This window comes from Chroicocephalus ridibundus, chromosome 7 (assembly GCF_963924245.1).
Source record: "Chroicocephalus ridibundus chromosome 7, bChrRid1.1, whole genome shotgun sequence".
Taxonomy (NCBI): Eukaryota; Metazoa; Chordata; class Aves; order Charadriiformes; family Laridae; genus Chroicocephalus; species Chroicocephalus ridibundus.
Window position 1 is genome coordinate 7,063,957 of NC_086290.1, and position 25,164 is coordinate 7,089,120.

At 43.0% G+C, this 25,164-nt stretch overlaps 1 protein-coding gene across 7 annotated transcripts in view; it reads right to left on the reverse strand.

Moving 5' to 3' along the window:
* The window catches only part of THSD7B (thrombospondin type 1 domain containing 7B), a 329,550-nt gene that overhangs the window by 12,279 nt on the left and 292,107 nt on the right, over positions 1-25,164 (reverse strand). For 6 of the 7 annotated variants that reach the window (XM_063341430.1, XM_063341432.1, XM_063341433.1 and 3 more), the window contains 6 exons: positions 24,213-24,346; positions 23,325-23,478; positions 12,196-12,337; positions 10,656-10,771; positions 9,997-10,114; positions 3,411-3,556 (listed from right to left, as the gene is read on the reverse strand). In XM_063341430.1, coding sequence (XP_063197500.1) covers positions 3,411-3,556; positions 9,997-10,114; positions 10,656-10,771; positions 12,196-12,337; positions 23,325-23,478; positions 24,213-24,346 — 810 coding nt within the window. The remainder of the gene's footprint in view (positions 1-3,410; positions 3,557-9,996; positions 10,115-10,655; positions 10,772-12,195; positions 12,338-23,324; positions 23,479-24,212; positions 24,347-25,164) is intronic. The other variant, XR_010071985.1, reaches the window with a different exon arrangement.

Sequence of the window (25,164 nt, forward strand, 5' to 3'; positions counted from 1 at the left end):
TAGGTATTGATATACTTATCAATATATAAATAGTTATATGAATATCTAGATGTAAATATAAATAACAGGTGAAAACAATACATTTTTTAGTATAGCATTCTCCACTATAAAAATCCACATGCAACGTTCTTCATTCTTCTGCCATGCAATATTGGAAATACATTCATATTTTCCAATGTTTAGAATAAAAAATACACAGAATATGTGGACAATCCTCAAGATAAAGGTTCGCTTTTTAACAGTGGCTTCCATTTGCTTGCTTTCTTTCAAGACCAGCAACCTGTTTTTACGATCAGTTGAACATGCTTAAAAGATAAAATGTCATCCTGTCATTTACAGAGAGACATTTTTTTTTGGTATATTTGGTAGGACCATAAGCAATGCAGGAGCACTGCATTAACGTCCTTATCATCTTCAAAATTATTCATGTCCCCAAAATTATACACTTGAAGGTCTAATTAATAGGTGTGGAATCAGTGGAAGCTTGCTGCAGCAATGGCGCGCTGAGGATGCCGCTAATCAGAGGAGACCTGCCAAGGAGTGGATCACATATTCAAAACTCGGGGGATCAAATCCGTATTGTAAATGCTCCTCCTTGGAAGATGTGATCACCTGAGGATGGCCTAGAACCAGGATTTGTCTCTCGAGTCACAAGCTCCCATCAGGAAATATGCGGGGATTTAACTTCCAGAAAGGATTTCCTCCATTTGGCTGCAAAAATGTTTATGCTGACCCCATGGAGGATGCAGAACCCACCCTGGGTCCCCCAAATACAGCCGGGGGGTACAGGCCCCTCCAGAGGCGCCTGCATGGACCCTCCACCTCTCCCCCCTCTCACCCCAACTATAAAATACCTGTAAAATAAGGAGCAGGTTTACACCAGGACTGTGTTTTGACATCCAGGTATCTTTTGAATTGACCAACACACTAACATAAGGCAGCATCTGCACAAACCTCTCACATCACCCTCCGATGCGTTCCACACACAACACGCTAATAAGACAAGAGATAACAGTCCTAATGAGATGCTTTGCCCAGACGTGCCTCTCAGAAAAGTTTTCCCTTTTCAGCTTTTACTGGGGTTCATGTATGTTCACAATTATTTTAGGTAAAGAGTTGATTGGGCAATCCTTTCACAGGTTGATGAGCATTTAATCAGGTGAAAGTTGTCTTTAATGAGGAAGCGTTGCGTGATCACATTTAAGGGACTGCTTTTAAAACACTCTAGCAAGGAACGGTTCTTAGTCTTCTTACGAATGTTAGGCAGCTAGTGCTTGATAATGTCTAGCGACTTCACTTATATTCCTTTAATGGAAAAATTATGAACAGCGTCAGCCACTGCTAATTTTTTTAATTTTGGGTTTTTTTTTTTACTAATCAGGGTAAACCACTTCAACTCCAGTAGGGAAATGATTAATGTAATGTAACCCTTTCAGATTAGGGGTATTGACTGTTTCCCAAGTTCTGCGTCCCTCTGAAGGCAGCAGAACTGCCCCTCGCCCCCCGGAGGTGTGCCTGTGACAAGTGTAATTACCTGGAGAGCAATGCACTGATTTCCGTACCGTGAAAATCAGCAACACGGAACACTTGGTGGGCTCTATTCCTAAACATGCACACTCCTCCTAATTATTCACACGAAGCCAGTTTAGCATAAAACAGTCCTTTTACAATTAAGAAAAGCAGTCTCAGTTATCTCATAATACAAGGAAGAAATATTTTAGCCTTATAATTAATTGTCCTGTTTATATTATTACAGGAAGACACTTTCACAATATGCATTTTGGTCTTACCATAGGATGCATTTACCCTATTTAACAAAGCACCCTTGAAAAAAGGACTTCTGAAAGCTTTCTTTAGAAAGTAAGCTTAAGCTTCTTTTCCAGTAAAGCACAGGAATAAATCACCCTGTATTTATGAACTACATTTAATTCCTAAGCACCTCATTAAAGAGAACTGAACACGAATAAAATGGCTCCTCTCCAAAACAAAGCTAAGGGTAGAGAAACTACATCACAGTAATTTACGGAGAGAAGCAGGCTCTATCTCACTGAAAGCACAGGACGGTATCTGGGTTAGGGAAGGCTGTGATTATTTGCTCTGAGCTGAAATTTAGCTGGGTTCTGGATGCGCGCACTTTTAATCTGCACGATGTACGCCAGGGCGTTAATTCAGCTCACCTACTAATTCTTTTATCAGCTCTGTTAGCTCCTGCGGTTGAAGGTCTCTTCCCTAATGTTTAACAGAATTTGCTTACATTAGCTGGACAAAATATCAGCTGATGTTATAATTTTTGTTATATTTATGTTATACATAAATAAATACCAAGTGCAGTACACACAAGGACCATGCTCACATCCCTAGTTACAATGAGTTGTTGTTCATTATACGAAAAATAAATATATTTCTGTTTTTCTGATCGTGGACCATCCAAAGACTGTCAACGCTCCAGATTTCATTTGTGAAAATCTGGGAAAATCCAGGGTATCCATTCTGCCTCCCGCAGTATTCGCTACACGTCCACCTAACTGCATCTAGAAACCAGGCAGGTATTCGAGGCATTCGCAGTGCGGTAGAGGGCAGAGCAGAAAACACAAGGGACGTGTCTTTACGCGCATTATTGGCTTCAATCTCCTACAGGGTATAATGTGGAGAAGCAGCCACAGATCCGCGCACAGGTCCCGTCCCCTGGGACCAGGGAGGGCACTTTTCCACCCCAACCACCCTTCTCCCACCACCACCTCAGCACCGCCGGCGTCAAGCAGCCCGAGTGGACTCCGCTCTGCCCAAGAAACCTCACTGGGAAAGATCCACTTCTGCTTAAACTGGGTTACCGACTAATAACGTTTTAACATTGGAAATGTGATCTAAGGGATAAGAAGAGAAGAAAAAGCATAGAGGGGGGGGAAAAAGTCAATTCAAGCCTGATGCAAGTCACTGGCAGTGAAAAAACTGATGGCTCTGGTGCGGAACAGAGGTGCTGAGCGTACGTACAGCACATAAAAAATAAGGAAAGAAAAAAGATAAAAAGGCTAAGCTCTCTTGAAATCTAGTGTATCTATTTTCTTGTTAGCGTTATTTTATATAATTAAATTATAGGTCACCATGACTATGCTCACTCAAGCACATTTACTCTGTAAATCTTCTTTAATACCTCTATAAGCTCGCAGTACTTGAACCCGTATTGCTATAAATCTCTGCTGATGGCTGGAAGATGAGGTGCAGAGGTTTACCGCTCCTGAACTTCCCCTGCTTCCCTACGGATCTCACCAGCACCTTCAATGGCCATAGGGACACCTCTGACCCGCCAGCGGCAGCCTCCATCAATTCTGCCATTTCATGATGGGTTTTGCCGTTGACCCCGGCAGCGGGGAACGCGTGGAGCCCTCGGGGATGGGAGGAGGGATGCGTACCTGGACTCTGCAGGGAGACCACGGCCCCAGCAGCCAGCTGTAGCAGGGCTTCACCGGGCAGCTCCTGTGCTGGGTGAGCTGCTGCGGGCAGGGTCTGCCCTCGCCCGCCGCCCGCAGCACCACCGAGCGCCCGCGCACCATCTGGCCTAGGCGAGGGGAGAAGACAGGACACGGTGAAGGAGACCCGGAGAAAGGAAAGGAAGAAAGAAAGAAAGAAAAGCAGGTTTTGTGATTTGTCAGTATTCCCAGTCCATTTTCCACCGCTATAGTCGGTTTAAAAACACAATTATTTGGGAAGACAATTTGGGTAATATGGACGCAATTGCTAAGTCTAGGTGACGCAGTCACCGATATTTTCAAACACAATCTTTAAACACAGTTTTGTATGTTTTCCAAATACATTATTTGTTTATGCAACACATTAAAATACTTGACTAAATCCTGATTATTAAATATGACAAGAAAATAATTCCCATGGCAGCATCATTTCTAATGTTACACATTCAATATGTTTCCAGAGATTTTTAACAAATGAAATTTTCTTTTTATGACCAATTATGTGCATCTAATTTGAAAACTGCAAACACTCTAGTGGCTATTACTGTCCATAACCACTTCTGCCATTTCCATTAAAATCCTATTTATTATTGGTGAAAACTTCTTCAGCCGCTGAATGGAAAAAGCAATTATGTTACTACTTTTGAAATAATAAAACTGAATATATTCATTAAAGTTACAGCAATTCCATTTCTGTCTCCTTTGCTGTCCATTTACGTCCAGGAATGTTTTCACTCAGAATGTTTCAATTAGAATCCCGGCTCCAATTTAAAAAGAAAAGAAAAGCGTCGGGGATGGGGGGGCAGGGGGGGGAAAGCCCTTCTGCAACAGGATGCAGAAGGTTGTGCGGCGGATAAAATTTCTGCCTTGACTTCCACTAGGCGTGGATTTGAGAGGCGGTTGAAAAAAAAAAAATAAATAAAAGGTCTGGGTAATAAGGGCACACACATGCAACAAGACAGATGCAGGCGGTAATTGCTAACTCACTGAAAAGGAAAGAGATAACGTGCCGCGGTGGAGCTCTCCCATTCGCATCGCACTATTCCGCCTGCAGTCGCGAGCGGAGGGGAGTCCGGGGGGGAAGCAAACACCCCCGAGAAGCAGGGAGGCTGCGATATTCAGCCAGATCCTTCTCCCAGCTATTTATGCACGCGCTTTTTAATTAATGGCACTGCAGCTGGGTTTAAGGTACATCTCTCGTAACTGCCATCATGACGGTCTACGGAGCAGGGGTTCCAAAAACATTTTAGCAAATAAAAATTAAAAGCAGACACACCTGAAAAAGCTACTGAAGGGTACACCTCAGTAAGCTCTCTTACCTTTACAAAGCTATTCCCTTGCTCTGACCCATTGCATTCCATTTTTAAGCCCATTTAAACCAATTTTAAAATTTCCTCCTCTTCCAACTCTAATCCCCTGGACCCGGGGAGTTTGTAAGAGAAGTGATGATAAAAGCTCTTATCCACATGACTGTGCATTCAGCCATCACAGAATCAGGTACATTAGGAGCTGGGAAAAAATCCTACCAGCTGAGAGGAAAGGAAAGGTAAGAAACTCCTACGGTTCACCAGGAAATAGAGAAAGGAAGAGAAACTCCGCATCCCGCTGCCGGCAAACCCCAGGGCAGCCCTCCCCTGCCAACAGGCCAAAATTAGCTGTTACTTCCTCCCCAGCAATGGGCAAAATTCGCCGGATTCTTCTTAATTCTGAATGCTGAGGGCTGGTAAGCGACGGAAAAGGCTCTTTGGGAAACAGTGGGAAGCCCGTGGCCGTGGGATGCTCACCCGGGGCAGGCAGCTCTGCCAGGCACGAGCTCCCAAAACGCCAGCTCCGGAAAAGGAGATCTAGGCTTGAAAGATCTGATTTCATTAGGAGGGACTTGAAAGCCTGAAGCATTCATCAAGCTATTTTAATTAAAGAAATAATTTCCTTTTGTACACTCTGTTTAACATCTTTCTAGCAAAATGTAAATGGGAAGATCATTGAACAGAAAACACGATTTGCCTTTTAAGAGGAATTAACAACTGTTCTGTATTTATTTACAATTTATTTTCCTACAGTTGGTTACGCAAACCATTTAAACTCACTACCTTCACAATGGTCAGCTGGTGCTTGACGCATTTAGTCCATCACTCTCTTTTTCGACTGTGAATAAACCATTGAAGCGAGAAATTTCATTGGAATCTCTCTTTGCACAATCACTGCAGTGAGTTTCTTTGTTTTCCGTACCTGGGTGCCCGGTTACCACTCAAGTAGGAGAAAAACTCCCTGTCCTTACTTTTTCAATACCTTATCTTTTGCTGCCTATGGAGAACAGGATCTCACTGCATCTGAAATTATTTTTCTTCCAATACAAACCCTGCAAGAGTCAAAGCAATCCTAGTTGTTTCTTTATTTTCCCAATTATTTTTTCTTTAATTTCCCCATTAATTGGTCACACCTCTGTTTCCTCTGCTCTGCAGTGTTAAATGATACGAAAATTAAGACAGAAAGTGTGCTGGAAGTTGAAAATAAGTATTTCATATCCTCAAATTTGTCATTAGCTTTGAAAGGAGGAAAAGAGAGTCTAGTCTTGTTAATGCCGGTCACTTAAAATCCTTTTTTGCATCAGTGGCTAAAATTTCATCTCAGAAACACAGGATTGTATTTTCTAATCTGAAGAATAAGATTTTTTTACCCCCAAAAAATCTTGCCGTTCCTTGCATTTTATCCCCACAAAGTGACGCGTTGCAGCTGAAACCAAGACGATTAAAATTCCTGGTAGACTTCATCCCAGCCAAAATTACTGACACGTCGTTATCTGGTTGATGAGCGTGAGCAGAGCATATAAAACACAACCCTATCAAGCAACCGCAGGACCAGAGCGGCAATCAAGTGACTTAAATACAGCCCTGAAGGTCAGGTTAGGTCAAGTCACAAGCACAGGGGACGGGTGATAAATGGAGCTTTTTCATCTACTTCCTGCTGCCAGTCCCACCAGCGGGCACTGGGGCATCCCCAGCTCCGCGAGAGGTTTTGGTGGCCCCTCTTCCAGCAAGGCCTCCCAGCACCGCCAAAGCAGAGCTTAACGAGTTTGAGTAGGAAGCGAGAAAAAGTCACGGAAGTTTCTTCTCCAGAAGGCAACACCAAAAATGTCTTCCCAAATTGGTGAGGAATCAGTGAAAAATGTGACCACCAAATTTTTCAGTTGTGCACATCCTTGTCCCCCTCGTTTCCATCCCATGGGTCAGTCTGGTGTTGGGGTGCACATCTCTGCAACCTGCTATGGTCTCTTCTGGGCTCTGAGGACCGAGCAAGGCATGGCAGCGTGTTCAACCCTGGGTAAGTCCCATAATTCATCTGATGAAATCAGCTTTACAAGGGGCAAAGCGTGGGTTCAGGTGTTCTTATACTATTCAGCACTCCCGTTAGACCACTTGGGAGAAACCATGCAGGATTGGAAAACGCTTCCGTAGAGAAATTCCGCATCCCTGTGTATTAATTTGCCTTAACAAAGGAAGCGCAATTTGCTGGGGATTATCCATACCAAACACGTCTTTCCTGTCACTTTGTTTCAGGCCGTGGGAGCATCATCCATTAACGCAGCACTACACACCTTGTCATAGCACTACAGCAACTGATGTGAGGGGCCCTAATATATAACCCAACGTCAGCCTAAAGCCCTAGCCAGGATCCCGAACAGATGCTGCCCAGAACTACAGCTGCAACAGGCAAATATCAGTTACACGTCTCCGTAGGCTCAGCGCAGGCAGGAAAGAGAGATCTACTTTACTCATCATCATTTATAAAAATCAATATATTCGCCTTTGGCTGCTGTGTACCAGAACCATCTTAGCTGTCAGTGCCACATCCACAGCGGCACCGCTTCATGTTTAAATGCATTGTTCCATAAAATAAAATCTGAGCAAGAGAAAGGTACCATCCATTAAAATATATCACAGCAAACAGTTACTGGAAAAGATGGACAGAATAAAAATGTTAGCAACAATGCTTGAGTTAAGAAACACATGAAAACGTAAATCCAGCAACACTAAATTCTGATCTGAGCGATATTTAAATTCTGTTTCTTTTTGAAGCCATTTATGGTACTTCAGTAGGCCCTTCACATGCTCTCCAAGAAAAGCCAGAAAAGCAGAATATTATTGTGAGCGGAGCCAGTAACGGTGCGTACAATTGATTTGTTGTGAATTATTTTTGAGAACCGTGCATCTAAGACCTACATTTTAGCTTTATCAAATAGTGGGCAATTACTTATTTGGCAAAGGGAAGCGGAATCAGTGTTTACTACAGCCAATGCCCACAGCTCCTTTACTGTCATCCTTTGGTTTTCCCTGTCCAATTTGAGGCTTCATCCTATTCTCGCAAATGCCTGTGAGAAACTCCTGATGATTTCAAAGGTATTGCAGTCCGAACCTTCGGGTAGGAAGCCCTCACTGTATTCATCTGTGAAGTACCACCTGTAGATGAGTACATAATTAATGTCTTCTCCATTAACACCATCATCAAGTACTATTTATAGCCGACTGGATGTCAGTGAAGAAGCTGAAATGACAGTGTTTCTCCTGTTGGAACCATACAAAGGCCATGGCTGTAGGACTGGTGCAAAGGTCCCTCCACCATGGATGTTTGATATCAGCGTAGCTCCACACTTGACGGTTGCTGCAGCGAAACTCATATCAGGACTGGGGCTGCGGTAAAATAAACCATGTGCTCGGAATAACTTGGATGCAGAGTACTTTTGTTTCACTGACGCTCCCACTTTGGGATGAGATTCAGAAGACTCTTGGGACCCTGCAAAGCTACTCAGATGACAGAGAAGGACTGAGCAAAACTTGACTTCCTTATGATACCATTTTTAAGACTATCCTAGCTGCTTAGCTGCTGTAGGTTCACAAAACAGTACCTCCAACTTTTAGATCGTAGAGGTCTATGGCCTGAACAGTACGAGCCAGCTCTCTAGCTAGCAGTATAGCGGAGTTATGAGCTTTGAGGACCAGAAGAAGACTCATAGACTGAGCTGCGCTTGGGCTTGACTGTGTGGTTCCATTAGCCTTAATGAGGTTTGGCACCTACTGCCAGGACACTCCCAAGAAGAGCCGAGGTTGGTTTCGTCAGAGCCGAATTTAGGCGAATTTAGCCGAGCTCTGATTTAGGACATGAAGTAACTGGTTGCGCCTTTCATGCACTGGGAACCATCAGCTCTTTAACCAGTCGTTAGGATTTACATAAGCATTTCAGGATCAGGAGCAGAATACGAGGTATACCTGTACTCCAGTCCGTCCCTTTGCAGACCGTGCGATGTAAGAGCGCAGGACAAAAAAACCTTCAGGCATTTTATAGGATGAGCTTCTCCTTCAGCAGGCTAAAAGCCAGACAGAAGTTACAACTTGCTTTTACACGCATAGCTCTGTTTATTTTAGTAAGTGACTGAACACTCAAAAAAATAATTTAAGTCCATTCAGCATCACGAGCATTAACACTCCCAAATGGATTTTGAAGAAAAAATAAAATTTGGAATTAGTAGTATTCCTGGCGTGTTGTTGTTAAAACACTGCCTATGAATTATTCATTTCTGTTAAGAAAGCACTACTTGACAAAAGGGCTAAAAGCTCAGCAAAGAAAGAACAGCACTAATCCAAATATTAAGCTTTTTCTGTAACATGCTTTGATCTCCGAAATCCATCTGAAGGAATCACTTTATGGAAGTTAAGAGCTTTTTTCTTTTTGACCTTAAGTGAATTTGATTCAAATATACATTATGGGTCTCGCATCTTAAAGACCATTAGCTGTACATCTAATGCACATCAGAAGCCTTGGGAAATGATGTCGTGAGCTTATTTTGAATAAAAGTTTCAACGCATTTCCTCATGTCAATACTCAAAGGGTTTTTAAAATCATATCAAGTTTAAAAAAAGGTCCTAATCTTTCACTTTTTGTATGCCGGGGAGCACTACTAGCAAGAGAAAACCTCGCCGAAGTTACTGGAGGGACACAAGCATCAAGTGACCTGCGGATGCAAGATGGAGACAGAGGCATACACTAAATGATGAAAAATAGTCTTAGAGGTTTTTTTTTTCAATGGGATGTAATTATGTTACTAAAAATAACTTCACCAGATGATTTGTATTTAGTTATTTACCCATTTCTTAAAAACCCTACAGCTCTCCCTAGCTCTTTGCTAGCTCTACATACTCCTCCTGTCTCTGGGGTTAATGTTTCCTGTGACTGAATTATGACAGTTTGAATCAATTAATAAAATAATCCTCCTGTCCTCCACTTGGTTTCCTAAATTTCATTTTTCGCTTTTGAGTACTTTGAAAATAGCCTGCTTTGTTCAAAAAACCCAACACCCCAGGACCTCGAGAATGTCTGAAAATCACCTGGGAAGGTTTTGGTGGGGATGGGGGCGATCCCTGCGCTCTGTGCCCCTGCGCGGGGGCTGGGGGTCCCGTCTGGGGGCTGGGGTCCCGCCTAGGTGGCATTGCTGAGGTGTGGGGGGCGGGGAGAAAGGGGACAGGAGGGGACTCACCGCCGGCGCCACACGTGTGGGAACACTGCGACCAGGCTGACCACGCCGAGAGCCGGCAGTCCACCGCACACCCCACCACGCACCGACTGCTTGTCTGCACGGGCTTCTCCAGGCGAAGCTGTGAGATGAGAAGGAAAGACAGGCATCAGCCTCCCCAGCACCCCCAGCCACCTCCTGCCGCCGCTGGGCACCAAGTTGGGAAACCCAAAACGGGCAGTGACACCCATGAGATGCCAACGTTGCTGCTTACAGGGAGTTTTCCCAAGGGTGCAATTGGTGAAAGCAGTTTTAGTGTTGAAGCATTTCACGTCTACGAGTCCTTCAGTGTTTGGGTCTTACTCTGAAAGGACAATCCCAAACTTCTGGTAGGGCACAATCTCCCTGGTGGCCTGCTTTGTTGGAGCCATGGTGCAGGGCCTATCACCGTGCCCCATCCATGCTACTCCAACCCCAAACCCTCCCGCTTGAGCCAAGGAGCGATACCACCCACTAACACCCCAGGGATGCTTTTCTCCCCCAAAGCAGCCAACTGCTGCACTCCCAGCACCAAACGCAACTTCTCCACCCCTTATGGATGGTGTCTCGGGGCAGATCAGAAGTCTTTCTGGGAACAAAATGACCGCCTGGTCATTTCCCTGCCCAACGCGTGCCATCCTCACCCGCTGGCAGAGCTGCGTGCTGACGGTGGCCCCGTCGCTGCGCCGACAGCTCAGGAGGCGCCGGCGCTCCCCGTGCCCGCAGGTGGCATTGGCGCCCAGCTGGCACCCGCTCCAGCCTGCAGACACAAAGCAAAGGACGCGCTGCTGCAGGTCATGGCCGTCACTCCCATTTTTTGACTCGACACGTGGGTCACCTTCCCCTAACACGCTTCCCCACATCAGGGCATCCCAAACCCATAAACGACCCACACCAAGGAAAGTTGCTCTTAAAACCACGCAAATCTCGGAGGAGAAACTCCTTCCTTTGCACTCAGATATCCCCTTAACGAAACCGGTACCTCAGAGTGCACGGAAAACTGTTAAACGCTGATAAAGGGTATCAGTTCAACCCAGTTGGCATGTTTACAAGACTGTATGGTCTGAAGTAAAATTTAATTTTGATAAAGTAGCTGGGGAAGTTTCTGAAGGGTAACTCTGGTTCTCGTCTCGAGGCAAAGCTTTCCATTATTTAAAACTAAGCTCTATAAAAACAGTATTTCTAGTAGATGAAAATTCATATCTTATTACTTGTCTGAAATTATGATGGTCAGAAGACAACTAAACTAAAATAAGCCTTAAAACACCATTTAAAATAAACAAAAAAAAGAAGCATAACACAAACAACAAAAAATTCCATACGCCACCAAGAAATAGGAAGCATACGAGAAGAAAACCTATTACTTTGTGTCTTCCACCTCTGATAAACATGAACACAAAAATGCTCTGCATTTCTGAAATGGGATGACAAAAAAAAGCATCACCCCGCTGCCTGTTTGTTTCTCAGGCTTTTATTTCAAACAGGCTGAGTTTATATTCAGATATAACATTTTCTCCTGCTTTGCTCTCCCTTCCCACCAGCCCCCAAATTCCTCTTAGATCTCCGATCTCCTCTCCTCTCTCTGCCTTTCTCATTTATCCGAGCTGGTCAAAACAAAAGGAATTTTTCCTTTTTTTTGTTTTTGGTTAGTTTGTTTGCAACAGTTCTAATTGCTTCTAAGGTCCTAAATAATGCATTTTGCTCTGAAAATCCAATGCCCACTCACATAACCTATATTTGCCTTCAAACCAGACTTTTGTTGGTATTACTGGCTTCACCGGAATCACAGATGATACTCTTTTAACTGGAATTTTGCAATTAATTCTGTTGATAACCCACCGAAAAGAAGAGATCCCATTTAACCTGTTTTATTTTCAGAGGACCTGCAATGACAACTTAAATTAAAAATTGTGCATTTGCCCACTAACCTGCGGACAAAAAAAAATGTAAATCTAGGCACGTAATCAACTTCAGCGAAATCAGTGATGCCAACACCTAACTCTTTTTAAGTCAAAGTTTAACCAACACCACAAGCAAACATAACTAAAAACACAACTGGAGAAAGCCTTTAAGGAGCTGAATCTTTTATGCAAAGATATGTGGAAAAGCAGAACATCATTTTTATGTATGTTGTAATAATTGGTGTCACTTCCTGCTAAGAGTATATTGGAAAGTTACACCTACCTGTCAGATTGTACTGATATTGGAAGCAATTTTGGTTCAGAATACATGGCTTCATTTGTGTATCTTCAGGGCAGGGCTTTGCATTGAGAGAAGATCTTAGGACTTGCCGAGTTCGGGTTTGCATCATATTCGGATCACACACCTATATACAGAAGTGGTGGACAGTACAAGAGACCCCAGTCAATCAGACAGACACCGACCGCCTGGGGCCGTTACGGGCACAGCCACAGCGAGCCACGACACAACCGCGCTTCTGTTCGAAGGATACGTAAAAACCACATGGAGGAAAAGAAATGTGATTCAAAGGTAAGATTCCAATATTACTAAAAGTCATCCTTTGTCCCCCCTGATTTTAGGCACTCCTATACTATTCATTTCCATAACTTTTTGTAAGGATCCTTGGGGAGAGCAGGATAAAGACGGTGCCGTTTTGCTGTGCTCCGCTCTCCACCTCTTCCCAAGACTTCCAGTAAAATGCCATAGTACTGAATAACGGGACAGGGTTTCTGGCACAATTAATGCGTTTTTAAGCAATAACTGATATTACAGCAAAGCTTTCATTTCTAGGAAGGAGATTTGCAATTGCGTATCAGTTACGATGCTGACAAGATGACAGGGTGACTTTTCAAAGTACCTGATACAATTAATGATGACTGACTGCCTATAAACCAGGATTTGCTTGTTTACATTTTCATGCAAATACGAACCGACTGAGGCTGGTTTTTATTTGTGTTTGTACATCACAGGCACGGAAATTGTTTCTTTTTTAGCAGCCCCCCCTCCTCACTCTCTTAAGCACTGTGGCATGGGGCTGTTTTGCTTTCCATTTCAGCTGCAGCCTTGGCAATAGTGACGAAATGTTTTCTGCCCTCCAGGAAACATCCCCTTTACGCAGTGGAAAGCATCTGCTCATCCCCACAAACCCCCTCCTGCAGCCTCCAGCTTACCCCTCCTCTGCAGAGAGCTCTTCTCTTTGGATGTCACACGGAGGTGTCACGCGGCTCTGCCCATGCATTTCTTTACGTTTTTCCCTTGGTTTACTTAATTCGGGGCTATAGCGTAAGCACTGGCTGGGCCACGGGGGACGCGGTGCCGCTGCCAGCACCCCCCCTGGCTGTCCCATCCACGTCTCATGCCAAGGGGAACTATTTCAGGAGGAAGGAGTCGCAGCACCAAGGATTAAACACCTATGACACTGGGCAAGCCTAATCGGTGGTGAAGAGCACTACGGATTTCTGCTTTGTGTCATTAAATGGAATGACAAAAAAGCCTAAATAAGCTTATTCTGAAGCCAGGGTGATTATGGGAACACGTGATAGCCATTTTGGCTGCAAGGCTGGGACAGAAGAGCAGCCCCAAGGGCTCTGACCCACTGAAACTCAGCAGAGTTTTCCCGCAATCCGGTACAGCGGGAACGGGTGCGTGGAAGTGGCCTTAGCAAACCTAATGGAAATAAATCCCAATTAAAGGTATTCACAGCCATTTACAGAACAAGATGACCTATTTAATTCCTGACACTCTCTCATTAGGACCAAAGATTGCTCAGCAACAGCAAAGAAAACCAGAAAACCAATGCATGTAGAAACACATTTTCATAAATGCTTGGGAATTTAAAACACGGGTTTTTTTCTATAGAGCACTTTAATTACGAAAAAAATGTAACTAACAGCTTAAAACCACAGGCTTATTATCATGCAATGAACTGCCTGCAAAGACTGAACGCTGCCCAGGTGAAGGTATGGACAGTAACTGTATTGTGAATATTAAAGAGGAATGTAACGGCATTGCAGCATGAATCTAGATCTCAGACTGCTGTAAACCGGATTAGTTGCACAGACGACAGCATAAGTAAACAGAACAAATATCAGGACAAATAGGAAAAAAGTCTGGTCCAGTCTTAAAATACATTGTCAGGGCCTATCTTCTTTATGCTTACACTATGTGACAGAAATTCTATTATGTTCTTATTGCTGACACATACCTTGTCAAATCAGTTTAAATGGTAATCTTATTCGAATATCCATGGTCATCTAAAATACCCAATTGTTCTTAATTATCTGAAAATTAAGCCTACGCTAAGCGTTTACCAATAGTTTGCTGCCTTTTTCCACAACTAATCTGATTGTTCATCCCCACCACTAACACTAATAACTTAAATGATTTGCCAATAAAACAAAACAAATTAAAAAAATCAAAGAAAGTATCTCAGTAGCTACCCCTCATTAATGTTTCTCTGCTTGATATTACCAAAGGGGAAAAAAAAAAAATCAATGAATGCTGTGAAAGAAGTTAAAGTCTGTGCCATCTTGGAAACACCTGCTTTTGCTCCCTTCAAAACAAGAACTGGCAGACAGAAAATAAGCATCATTTGTAGATGAGTAATTTTTTTAAGAAAATAGCATTTTCCACCCCTATCCAGCGTGCACCCCGTGGTGTTTGGTTGCAGGGCGCTGAAGCAACGGCAGACTCTGTCATGAAGCCACCCAGGACCATTCTCCCTCTCAGCTGTCCTCCTGGTCGGGAGCAAACCAGTTTAACAGCCAAAACGGGTCAAAGTCTATCTCGTGTTTGCCAGGACCCAAATAAACGATGGGTTTACTGAAGCTCTGGGGCCGGCGTTCTCACTGCACTGATGAGCCACGTTGTTCAGAAGCCAGAGCTGATGCGATAAGCTCCACACTTACACTAGTTTGGAATAATAAAGAATCTCTGTAGGAAAAGCATTCGTTTAATCAAGCTGAGTACACGGGAAACATGCAAAAATTCAAAGTCGGCAAACTGTAACTAATATCCTGTAATATTATTTGTTGAATTTCTCTTTACGTCAATTGAGAAGTCAATTTAGTTTTATAATTGATTTTCTGGACTTACTCTTTCAAGTTAACTATGTAAAAAATTGAGCCAAATATATATGGAACTGAATAAGCGGCAGGAGGGAATGACTTGCAAAGGAAAAGATGAAAGCTGGGATTTTCAAAGGAGTGAGACTGAGCTGAGTATCCAGCCACCCTGGAATCTCAATGGGCCTGGGTGCCCAACTCCTGCAAGACCCCTCCAAAATCCCAGGATGGAAAAATTCAATATTTACGACGTGGCAAAGGTTGAGGAACGGCTTGGCAGACTCAAAGTCATTAGGGGATGAGAACGGTGAAAGTTAAACTAGAGGGACTGTTTCCAGAGGGGAGATGCTGAGGGTATTAACAAGCCATAACGGAGAGAAGTGTGTGAGCTGCACAGCAGGAGGAAGCTGTGTCACTATTGTCACCACTGCCATCACTACCAAAGGTATGTATCTAGTCCTGAACATGGATCTTAAAAAATACTGAGAGAAAAATCAATGACCATCAATGGCAAGCTACATTTTTAGGAGGTAGGACAGAAACAGCCGTCAATAATATTATAGAAAAGGCAGCAAAAGAAAGAAATATTACTTGAGTAATTAAAGTAAGCAATTATCACATAATTAACTAAGATTTGGGCAAGATTATGGAAGGGGGTGATTCTGAATATTCTCACAAATGAAGAAAATGACAAAAACAACTTGACTGTTCAAATAGTCTTCCATACCAAATAGTGAAGGTGGCACTCGGATCCATGGATGCAGACTGGATCTGCTCTACCCCACTAGGAATCCAAGTGTCTTATCACAAGCATATATGAACCTACAATTTGGGGGATTTTAAATTAATAAAACCCACTGTGATTCAGCAATCCTTTACTGAGTATCTTCATTTACAGCTCCTCTCTTCCCACTAAGTGGATGTTATACTTTCAAAGACATTATTTTACTTCCTACTGCTCTATTAATAACGACCACTGATCACAGACTAATTTTTTTGTAAATTATTTTTACATTAAGTCAGCCATTACCTCCTGTAAGGTAATCATAACTGGTCTGTGACCAGAATTAGCCAACGCTTCTACAGTGGAAGCACAAGGAAAGAGGAAAAGGTGCAGCCAACAACACTGTTAAGAGAAAGGCTGGTACATACAATGGAAGCATTCAGTAGTGAGAGCTTAACTTTGACTGGGATTTTTGAGATCATCTCTTTATGGTCATGCTACTTATTTTTATGCCTGTGGTTATAAATCCAGTAACCAGTTTCTATAGTTGGAGAATTTCGTATGTAACAATGGGGTAGAATTGGTCATAGCAGCAAATGGCCTTACGCACAAATTGAAAGTCAAGGTGATTGACTTAGATTGCACTGATTTATTGAGATAGATTTAGGCAAAGCCAAGTAACGGTTGAACCGAGCACGATGCAGAACCCCGTGCAGGTGCTGAAGCTCTCCACACACACAGAGCTCACTGATCTGTACCAGGATCCAGATCAAGCAACTCTTGCACAGACCTCACGTAGAGGAAAGTGAAAAAAGTGGGGTGAAATTTCGCCTCTCGCTTGGGTCTCAGCTCCAGAGATGTCTCCAGCGAACTGCAATGACAGCAACTCGAGGCTCGGCACCTTCACCTATCTTTCCAAGAAACCAAGGCTCTGCTCTGCCAGAGGGCTGGTGCTACCAGGAAGGACAAATAATTCTTGCTGCAGCCTGGGGACCATCAGAGTTTAGTACCGCCTTAGCAAGTGGAAAACCTTTGTCCAATTTCTGCTTCTATTCTGGACAACTGAAAGCCACTCCCAACACCATCCAAGCTAGAAATAGATTAAAGATTTATGGATCAAAGAAGAATGATGAATATGTGTGCCGACTGGCCATAAGTATAAGAGAAGAAACAAGTCCTAAGAAATGGAGGTAGCTGTCATGCATGAAGGTTGGAGGTCAGAGGCCCCGAGAACTCTATGCACCTTCAAGGTCAGGTGCCAACTCAGTTTGGTAGTTAACTTTTACAGACTATGTTGTTTGTTGGATTTAGTCCAGATTCCTTCTTGATGACTGTAAGCAACGAGGTGTGTAATTCAGGCATGTGCTTCCTTTGGTATCAGTGATAGGAATGGAATTAACTTCTGGATGGAAATAATAACAGGGACCTAAGTCAAGCCACACGTTAATAGCCTACAGCAAGAGGATCTCATACACAGACACAGTAAGTTTCTTTATGTGTACAACTATACTGTCTCGGCCTAGTTTATTGTATTAAATCTCACCATTTCCATTTCCCTTTTCTACAAAGTGTGAAGAGGCTGCGCTAGAGACAGGGATCTATAGGCCAGATTATACAAACCACTACAGAAACAAAATATTCTGAAGCAATGAGAGGTACATAAAATGTTACGGTAGGAATGAAGCAGATTGTTTCCCAAAGGACCATTTAGAAATTACAAAAGCTATCATCTTGATTCTATGAAGGAATATTTGGCACTATTAACTACTGCGTTTCTTACTATTTCTTTTAGCCAATCACATTTTTCCACCACGGCCACTTGTCACTATTTTAAGCTAACATAAAGAGTGAGGGACACAAACATACACAAAGGATGTACCCAGCCTTTACTCCAGACAATAAGAGAACAGACAAAGCACAGAAAGTTTGTTCTGGAAGAGAAGGATATTAAATAAAATAAAACTGCGAGGTTATGAAAGCTAAGTTCCAGAGTAAGAGCTGTTAACATATCACACATTAATATATACTATTAGACCGCCTTTGTGATGGATTTTAAAAGCTGTCCATTGATCTAGGCTTTCATATGCATCATAATTGTACAGCACAAAGGTTGTAACCCATTAGAGAGCCCTTTAAGCTGTTTAATTTATCAAAGAGCTTGTATAATGCACTATAAATAGCTGGCCACATCATATGAATAGCTGGCTATTCATAAGGAAACTTACAACCTCAAACTAAGGTAAATGCGTTGGCAGCAACCGGATTTGACTATTTTTAACAGTGCAATGAACCGCTATATTGTTCATGCCAACGTGGATGTTTTGTAACAATTTAACAAGCCATTTACAACAACACGAGCAGTCTTTTGAAATGAAAATGCGTTTGCATAAATTTTCTTTTTGAGATGCATCTAGGTTCTGAAACCTTATCTGCCTCCATATATAACCACTACTTTTTGAAAAGATGAGTAAAAATAAAATAATGGTAACAATGGTAACAAGCAGTTACCAACTTTTTGATAAAGCCATACAAAAAAAGTCAAGTCCCAGCTATGCATAAGGAGCAGCATATGCTCTTCCAGAAAAGCCTTGGACGAGCATCATTCTCATGCTTGACATGAATAAATTCTCTCTTGGGCTAGAAATACAACTCTGTGCAAGCATCATTCTTCAATCCAGCCTCCATACTGCAGATCCTCTGCCAAACACACCTATAAAGGTACTAGTTGAGACCCCAACTGGAGTACTGCATCCAGCTTTGGAGTCCTCAGCACAGGAAAGACACGGACCTGTTGGAGCGGGTCCAGAGGAGGGTCCCAAAGATGATCAGAGGGCTGGAGCAACTCTGCTGTGAAGACAGGCTGAGAGAGTTGTGGTTGTACAGCCTGGAGAAGAGAAGGCTCCGAGCAGACTTTATTGTGGCCTTTCAGTCCTTAAAGGGGGCTTATAAGAAAGATAGGGACAGACTTTTTAGCAGGACCTGCTGGAGTAGGACAAGGGGTCATAGTTTTAAACTAAAAGAGGGAAGATTTAGACTTCATAGAAAGAAGAAATTTTTTACAACGAGGTTGGTAAAACACTGGCCCAGAGCAACCTGATCTAGTTGAAGATTCCCCTGCTCATTGCAAGGGGGTTGGACTAGGTGACCTTTAAAGGTCCCTTCCAACCCAAACTATTCTATGATTCTTAGTCATGATGAAGACTTCAGTGAATCCCGATGTCTACACAAGTCCACAATTTCTCCTCCAGTTGGCTCCGGAAGGAAAGCATTTCCAAACCATAATGACTCTGACGTGTGCCTACGATGAAAGTCACTGCAAAAACCTGCGAGTTGGCTGTATTGCCTGGTGCCACTTTTAATGTGATCAGTTATTGCAATATTACACCCCGCACCCCCCTGGCAGATTCAGGAGAATAATAACTCAGTTGTCACAAGTCCTCAGAGTTGTACATCGCTATTGATCCATGAGGAAAATGCTCGCTGAAACAGAGACAGCTGTTCTCACTCACTAGACATGTAACCTCCTATAATTAACTAATTTCAGACCTCTTAGAATTAGCTGCTAGAAATGCCAACAGCTGAGGCAAACAAGGAGGCCACTTGGATCGGCTGCGGGGGCTGTGACAGCTATCCACACGGCAGCAGAGAGCTAACAAAATAAATTTGAGGTAATTATTTCAGGGACTTGTAGCACAACTCACATATTAACTTTTTTTAAGAATGCTTTGATGAATTCAATTGAAGTCAATTAATTACATTTCCAAGTCAGATGAATACAAAGTCGAGACACCGCAGGTAGTGCATGTTATTCGATCACTGAATATGTAAGAGAGATGACAGGATTTCAGTTTCCAGATTGTTTAGTTGGGTCTTTGAGCAATCAAGTGATGATGTCTGACTGAACACGCTATTGTAGCTGGAACGAATACGAAATCTCTGAAGCAAAATGCAAGTCAATCTAATTTGCTCATGATTATTTTTTTTTTCCTAACTAGCAAGCTTCAAACCGTTCTTTTAAATGGCTTTAAAGCCTTGATGTTTAAGTTACGTGGATGTTACTTAGGGACGAGGCAGAAAACTTTATGAGCCAAAAAATAGTCTTCAATCAGAGGGAAAACCATTTTGAATTTACTTCTCACAATAGAGAATGTGAGAATAATAGGGCAGCTTTAAATCAGTGATTATGAGTTTCTTGAATCCAGTAAAGAGACAAAACCTCAAAAGTAACCTCCAAGTATTATATATCAGACGGCTGGGTTTTCTGGGTCACCGCAAAGTGTCATTATAGGAAATATTAAAATTTAGCTTTGTGTAGCAGTGTTAAACACACTGTATTCAAGATGCAAAAACTGCAATTCAGTTGGAAAATACATATAAAAGAATTGTGGGGGCATCTGGAATTACAAAAGATCGCCCCAGAAACACAAAACTTTAAAAGCAAAAGGGAAATGTAGCCAAAAACGGTAGAACACACTCTTTTAGCAGAAAGAAGCACAAGAAAACACTTCTTATTGACAAAGCACTCGCCACCTTTATGACTCATTGATTTCAACATGATTCAAGATCATTTACTATCCTGAAAGTGGAAAATTCACATGGGAAGAGTATTGCTACAAGATAAAACCAAGTAATACCCTAGAAGGTATCCCGAGTACAATGACATATTGACAAAAGGTAAACTGGATAATCTAAAAGGCCTTTTTATATTCAGCTGATAAGAGTTAGTTATTCCGCTATCAGGATAAATTTATTATCAACACTATAAAATATGAGCAGAACACCAAAGTGACTGGAAAAGAATTCTCACCTGACCAAAATCTTAGGTAAATATCTCAAATCAAAGAACTACTCAGGCAAAGATGAGGCTGAAATTGTGGTTGCTCATTTATTGCAAACTGGAATTTGTCAAGTTTCATAAATCCTCTTTATCTTCAGCAAGCCAAACATGACCAGAGATACAGGGAGATTTCCCAGAATGCTCTTTGGCAGCTGCCTCACAAGAGTGCTACGACTAATAGAGTGCCAACTATTTTGATATGAAATGTAAATGTGCTTGAAAAAGAGCAGGCAGGATGTATGGTTTCGCTTTTTCATTTCAAGATGATGTGGCGATTCAAGTTTTTTGGATTACTTGGGGAAGAGAAAGGAGCCATACTTAGAAAATGGATTTTTGGTGAATATTCAAAAAGCATTTTATGCATCCTCGGAAGACAAGCATTTACTTCCAGTTTGGCATGAATCAGAAACCACGTATGAGTATGCCAGCTATTGAGCAAAATTCCCTCAAACACAATTAAATAGACAGTCCTAATGAGCAAGAGGTTCCATGCGTGCAAACTTACTGATATGTTTTTTGGGCTCTGTGGGAAGACACTTCAAGCAGGCTGGAGGCACAACACATCTGACCAAAGACTTAAGAGATTCAGCTCCAGACGCAGACTCCTATATTTGGGTGTCTATACGTAGGGTCTCCATGCAAGGTCCAGACCTAAGCCCTCACTTGCAAACAGCGGAGCTACTCAACTGACCAGATGTAGCTCATCCCTTAAAGAGAAAACGGGATCCTCCGTAGGCTCCATTGCCTTTCTAACTCCACTGACCACGTCCACCAGCTTGTGGCCACTCTCAGTGACCATCTTCCCCAGTGGCAACTCAGGAGATGGAGGGTTGCATTAATTACCCTGGTGCTGGCAATGCCTCACGCCTGGCCACCACGTTTCCCTCAATGCCTGCCCCAGCACACCGGTAGCCCCACACATACTGAAGACACACTGCCGTTGTGGTACAGCCGGTTTGCACATACAGCAAGCCCAGCACTTGCCTTGGAGATGTTAAGCATGTGCAGCCTGGGAGGGACTGTGTTGTGTGGTCCTCTCTCAAAACCAAATACAAACAGCCTGAGTAGCTATAAAAGGGAGACAGCACTGCTGTAAACTCGTCAAAGGGAGGGTTTTATCTGCCCATAAAACTTCAAGCTGTTTATTGCCTCGTATCTGGACAGAACTATTTAAACACATGCTCCATCCACACACAGTCATCTCAGTTTCACAACAAAGCGTTACAGAACAGCTTGCGAAAACATATTGTTCAGTTAATTGCATTGGCATGCAGATGCCCTCACACTTATGCATTAACATCTATCGTGGCAAAAGGATGTACAAGGAGACACAGGGACCGTGGCACTTGGCCCTGCGACTGCCAAGAGCTATGTTGCCTAACGGAGTGCAGCCCACGAGCTCTGGGCTTCCCCTTCCTGCTTCTGTGGGCTACAGACTCTTCGCCATTGCCAAAAGGGAGTCTTCAGGCAAAAAAATCAGGGTGCCTTAAGGATACCAGGGTGCTTAAGGCTTCAACCAGTCAGTCCTTCACGACTGTCTGACTGCCACCAAGGCACCTGAAAAATAGCCAATGGCCTTGAGAATACCTGCATTAGTTTACTGCATGCTAAAATGAAGAAAATCTATCTCTTAAGAAAAAAAAAAGCCGACGGCAAAGAAACAGCCCAACCACAGTGGGACTTTGAAAGGTATCCAAGCATCTGTATCGGTTGCACGACTGTTGTACTTCATCAAAGCTGTGCTGCTCGGGAGGAGGTGAATGCAGGAAATGAAACACAAGATTTTATTTGACATGTTCTTGCCGAGTATATTGATACGCTACACAAAATATTATGGAAGGAAATTATCTGTGTCAGCAGTAGTATAAATACCTGTCCAATAACCACTCAGACTTTTGATAATGGCCCTGTTAACACAGGGGCAATGAATATATGTTTGTCACTTAAATACATCAAGCAAGCCTATTACAAAACCCCCGAGATTAAACCTGGCACCTATTTGAACACCGATCAGAAAGAAACAATGGGCTGGAAATTACATGCTTTGAGGCCAGAGAGTTTTCACAAGACAGAATTTTCAGCTTCTTTCCATCTTGCGCACTGAGGAAAACACAGAGCACTTGGCGGTGGCTTGAATCCCTGCATAATTCACAAAGTTTTGAGTATTTTGTGACGTGACACATCGTTCAGGCATCTCACTGCCATGCCCTTCTCTTGCTGTTGCCTCAAACCTTCCCTCAAGGTTTTGAGGAGGAGACGCTGGAGAGAAATAGAGGGAAGGGAGTGCTGTCATCCCCTCAGGCCTAAGACCCGTCCAGAGGAGTGCCACCACCACGGCTAACTGGCGGGTTGTTATGTCAGCCGCGGATCACTCACAGAGCTCCCCCCTGCAAATATTTCCTAACACAGACAGCCCTCACTGCAGCTAGAATCCCGGTCCCTTCATCTGCTGCGCCTGTGGGGGTCCTCTCCCGCAGACCAAGCGGAAGGATGAGTGCAATCAACTGTCACAGTAATAACTATGTGTTTTACTAACTAATTTTCTATAGCTCACGCTCCGTAGAAATATAAAAATCTCAAGATTTAACCATGCTGTCAGGATCCATTAAGCCTGACCTGCCTCAGAAAATAATTTGTTAGACAATAACTATCTCCCGAAATCCCTGAAGGACAGAGAAGATGGACGCGTGAGGAACATTGCCAGACAGACACAAGCAGGAGAGCCTACCTGCGGACACTTGCTCCACTCTCCCCAGTCAGACACTGCACATTCACTGGGACAGTACAAGCTACACTTCTGCGTTGTATCTGGGATTTCGGCCCGGTTACACAGCGCGTTGGGCACCGTCTCTCCGCCGTGGCCCTCAGCAGCTCTCACACACCTACACAGAAAACAGACAGTTTCATTAGAGGATCACCACGGGCTGCAGAAGTGATGGGTATCAACAGGTCCATATAGGACACCGTACGGAACACAATAGCTAAATGCAGCACGGCTGGTCAAAATGTAGAATTAATCACATCAATGCAAATCAGAACCAGCTGCACGCACGACATGCTTTTGTTACTCACAGATTTTAATAACTACTTTAAATAAACATTTCAAACCTCATACGGAGGGATTTTAACTTTGATCGGCTGACAGACGAGCGAACAGAAAATGACAACCAGCAAGAACAAACCTTTGTGCTCCTGCTAGTAACATCCAAACATTTGGAAATAACGCAGCCTTTCCCCGTGCCTGGGGAATGAATACTCACTAATAATGAACGCCGCTCCAGCGCAGGCGGTACCATTACTTGGGGAAAATGTTAACAAATCAGAATATGGAGGCTTTGCACCTCAGGGGGCTTTATGTATATATGGCATTTAGGTTGAAGAATTCCAATTTAAACACCATGCCTTCTTCCTGAAAGACGTCTTGATCATAACACAAGGCTGCATCTCTGAGATGCTTTTCCTGTAAACCATTGCACATAAGCGCATGTTTCTTTTCATTTGAAATACATTGGCCTCGGCAACGCACTCGCTGTCAGATGGCCAGGTATTTCAGCTTTATGCAAGTACGTATCGGCTCTTTTTAATCTGGAGTACCTGTGATTTTGTCTTCACGCACCTGACTTTCCTCGTTTGTATTCCTTCTCCACAGTGGAGGGAATTTTGTTCGCTGTTGATTTTGCACGGAGACCACGGCTCTACTACCCAAGAATACTGATTGCACTCGGTGTAGCATGGGACTGCCTCGTGGACCTGCCAGGAGAAAGAATCAAAACTGTTCGTCTGAAGCATCCAGGTTAGCATCTCTGCAGAAACGCCTCGGCCAAGCCCAGGAAAGAGTACACTGAAAAATATCCCGGCTTACGCTCCTTATGCTAAGGGTGTTGTAATAGCTTTAAGTTCATTTATTCATTATCGACTTGCCAAGGGATTTTTAAGTATATAATAAACAGCAGCATGCATGCAGCATCTTAGGAAACAGGATAAATAACAGCTATTTCCTGCAGCCAGAAGAGGAACTCCATTACAATTTCATTTGCTCAGACCGCTCTCGCTATAATCTATCACGTGTCATTCACCGGGACTGTACGTACTGCATCTTTTTGTGTTTCAGAAGGTACAAACTTAAAATCAGCACTCATTTACCTTTGCTTCTAACATATCCTTGTAAGTCATTTACCATAAAAGAATGAAATTTCACGCGTCCTATAAATTTCACTTTTATACACAAAACCCATAAACATTTTTTTCCCCTGCAAGTGACTTAACTCTAACAGATCTCCCAATCAAACACGACCATGTATTCGCCTGAACTATGCTACCTATGTAGAGAGAAAAATACAACCAAAAGCTTGATAAACATTTTTAAAAGGTGCTGGATATTCAGGATGTTAGAAGCAGCACACTGAGATATAGTACTTTAGCAGATTTTTTAGGTTTAAACAAATGAAGGCATCAACAGTTCTATTACAGTAATGAATAAAAGTTATTTATTTTGAATCGCATTTGTCTGCAGCAGCTGATTTGAAGATACGATGTTCTCTGTGGCTTTGTATGAAGCACAGTGTGCT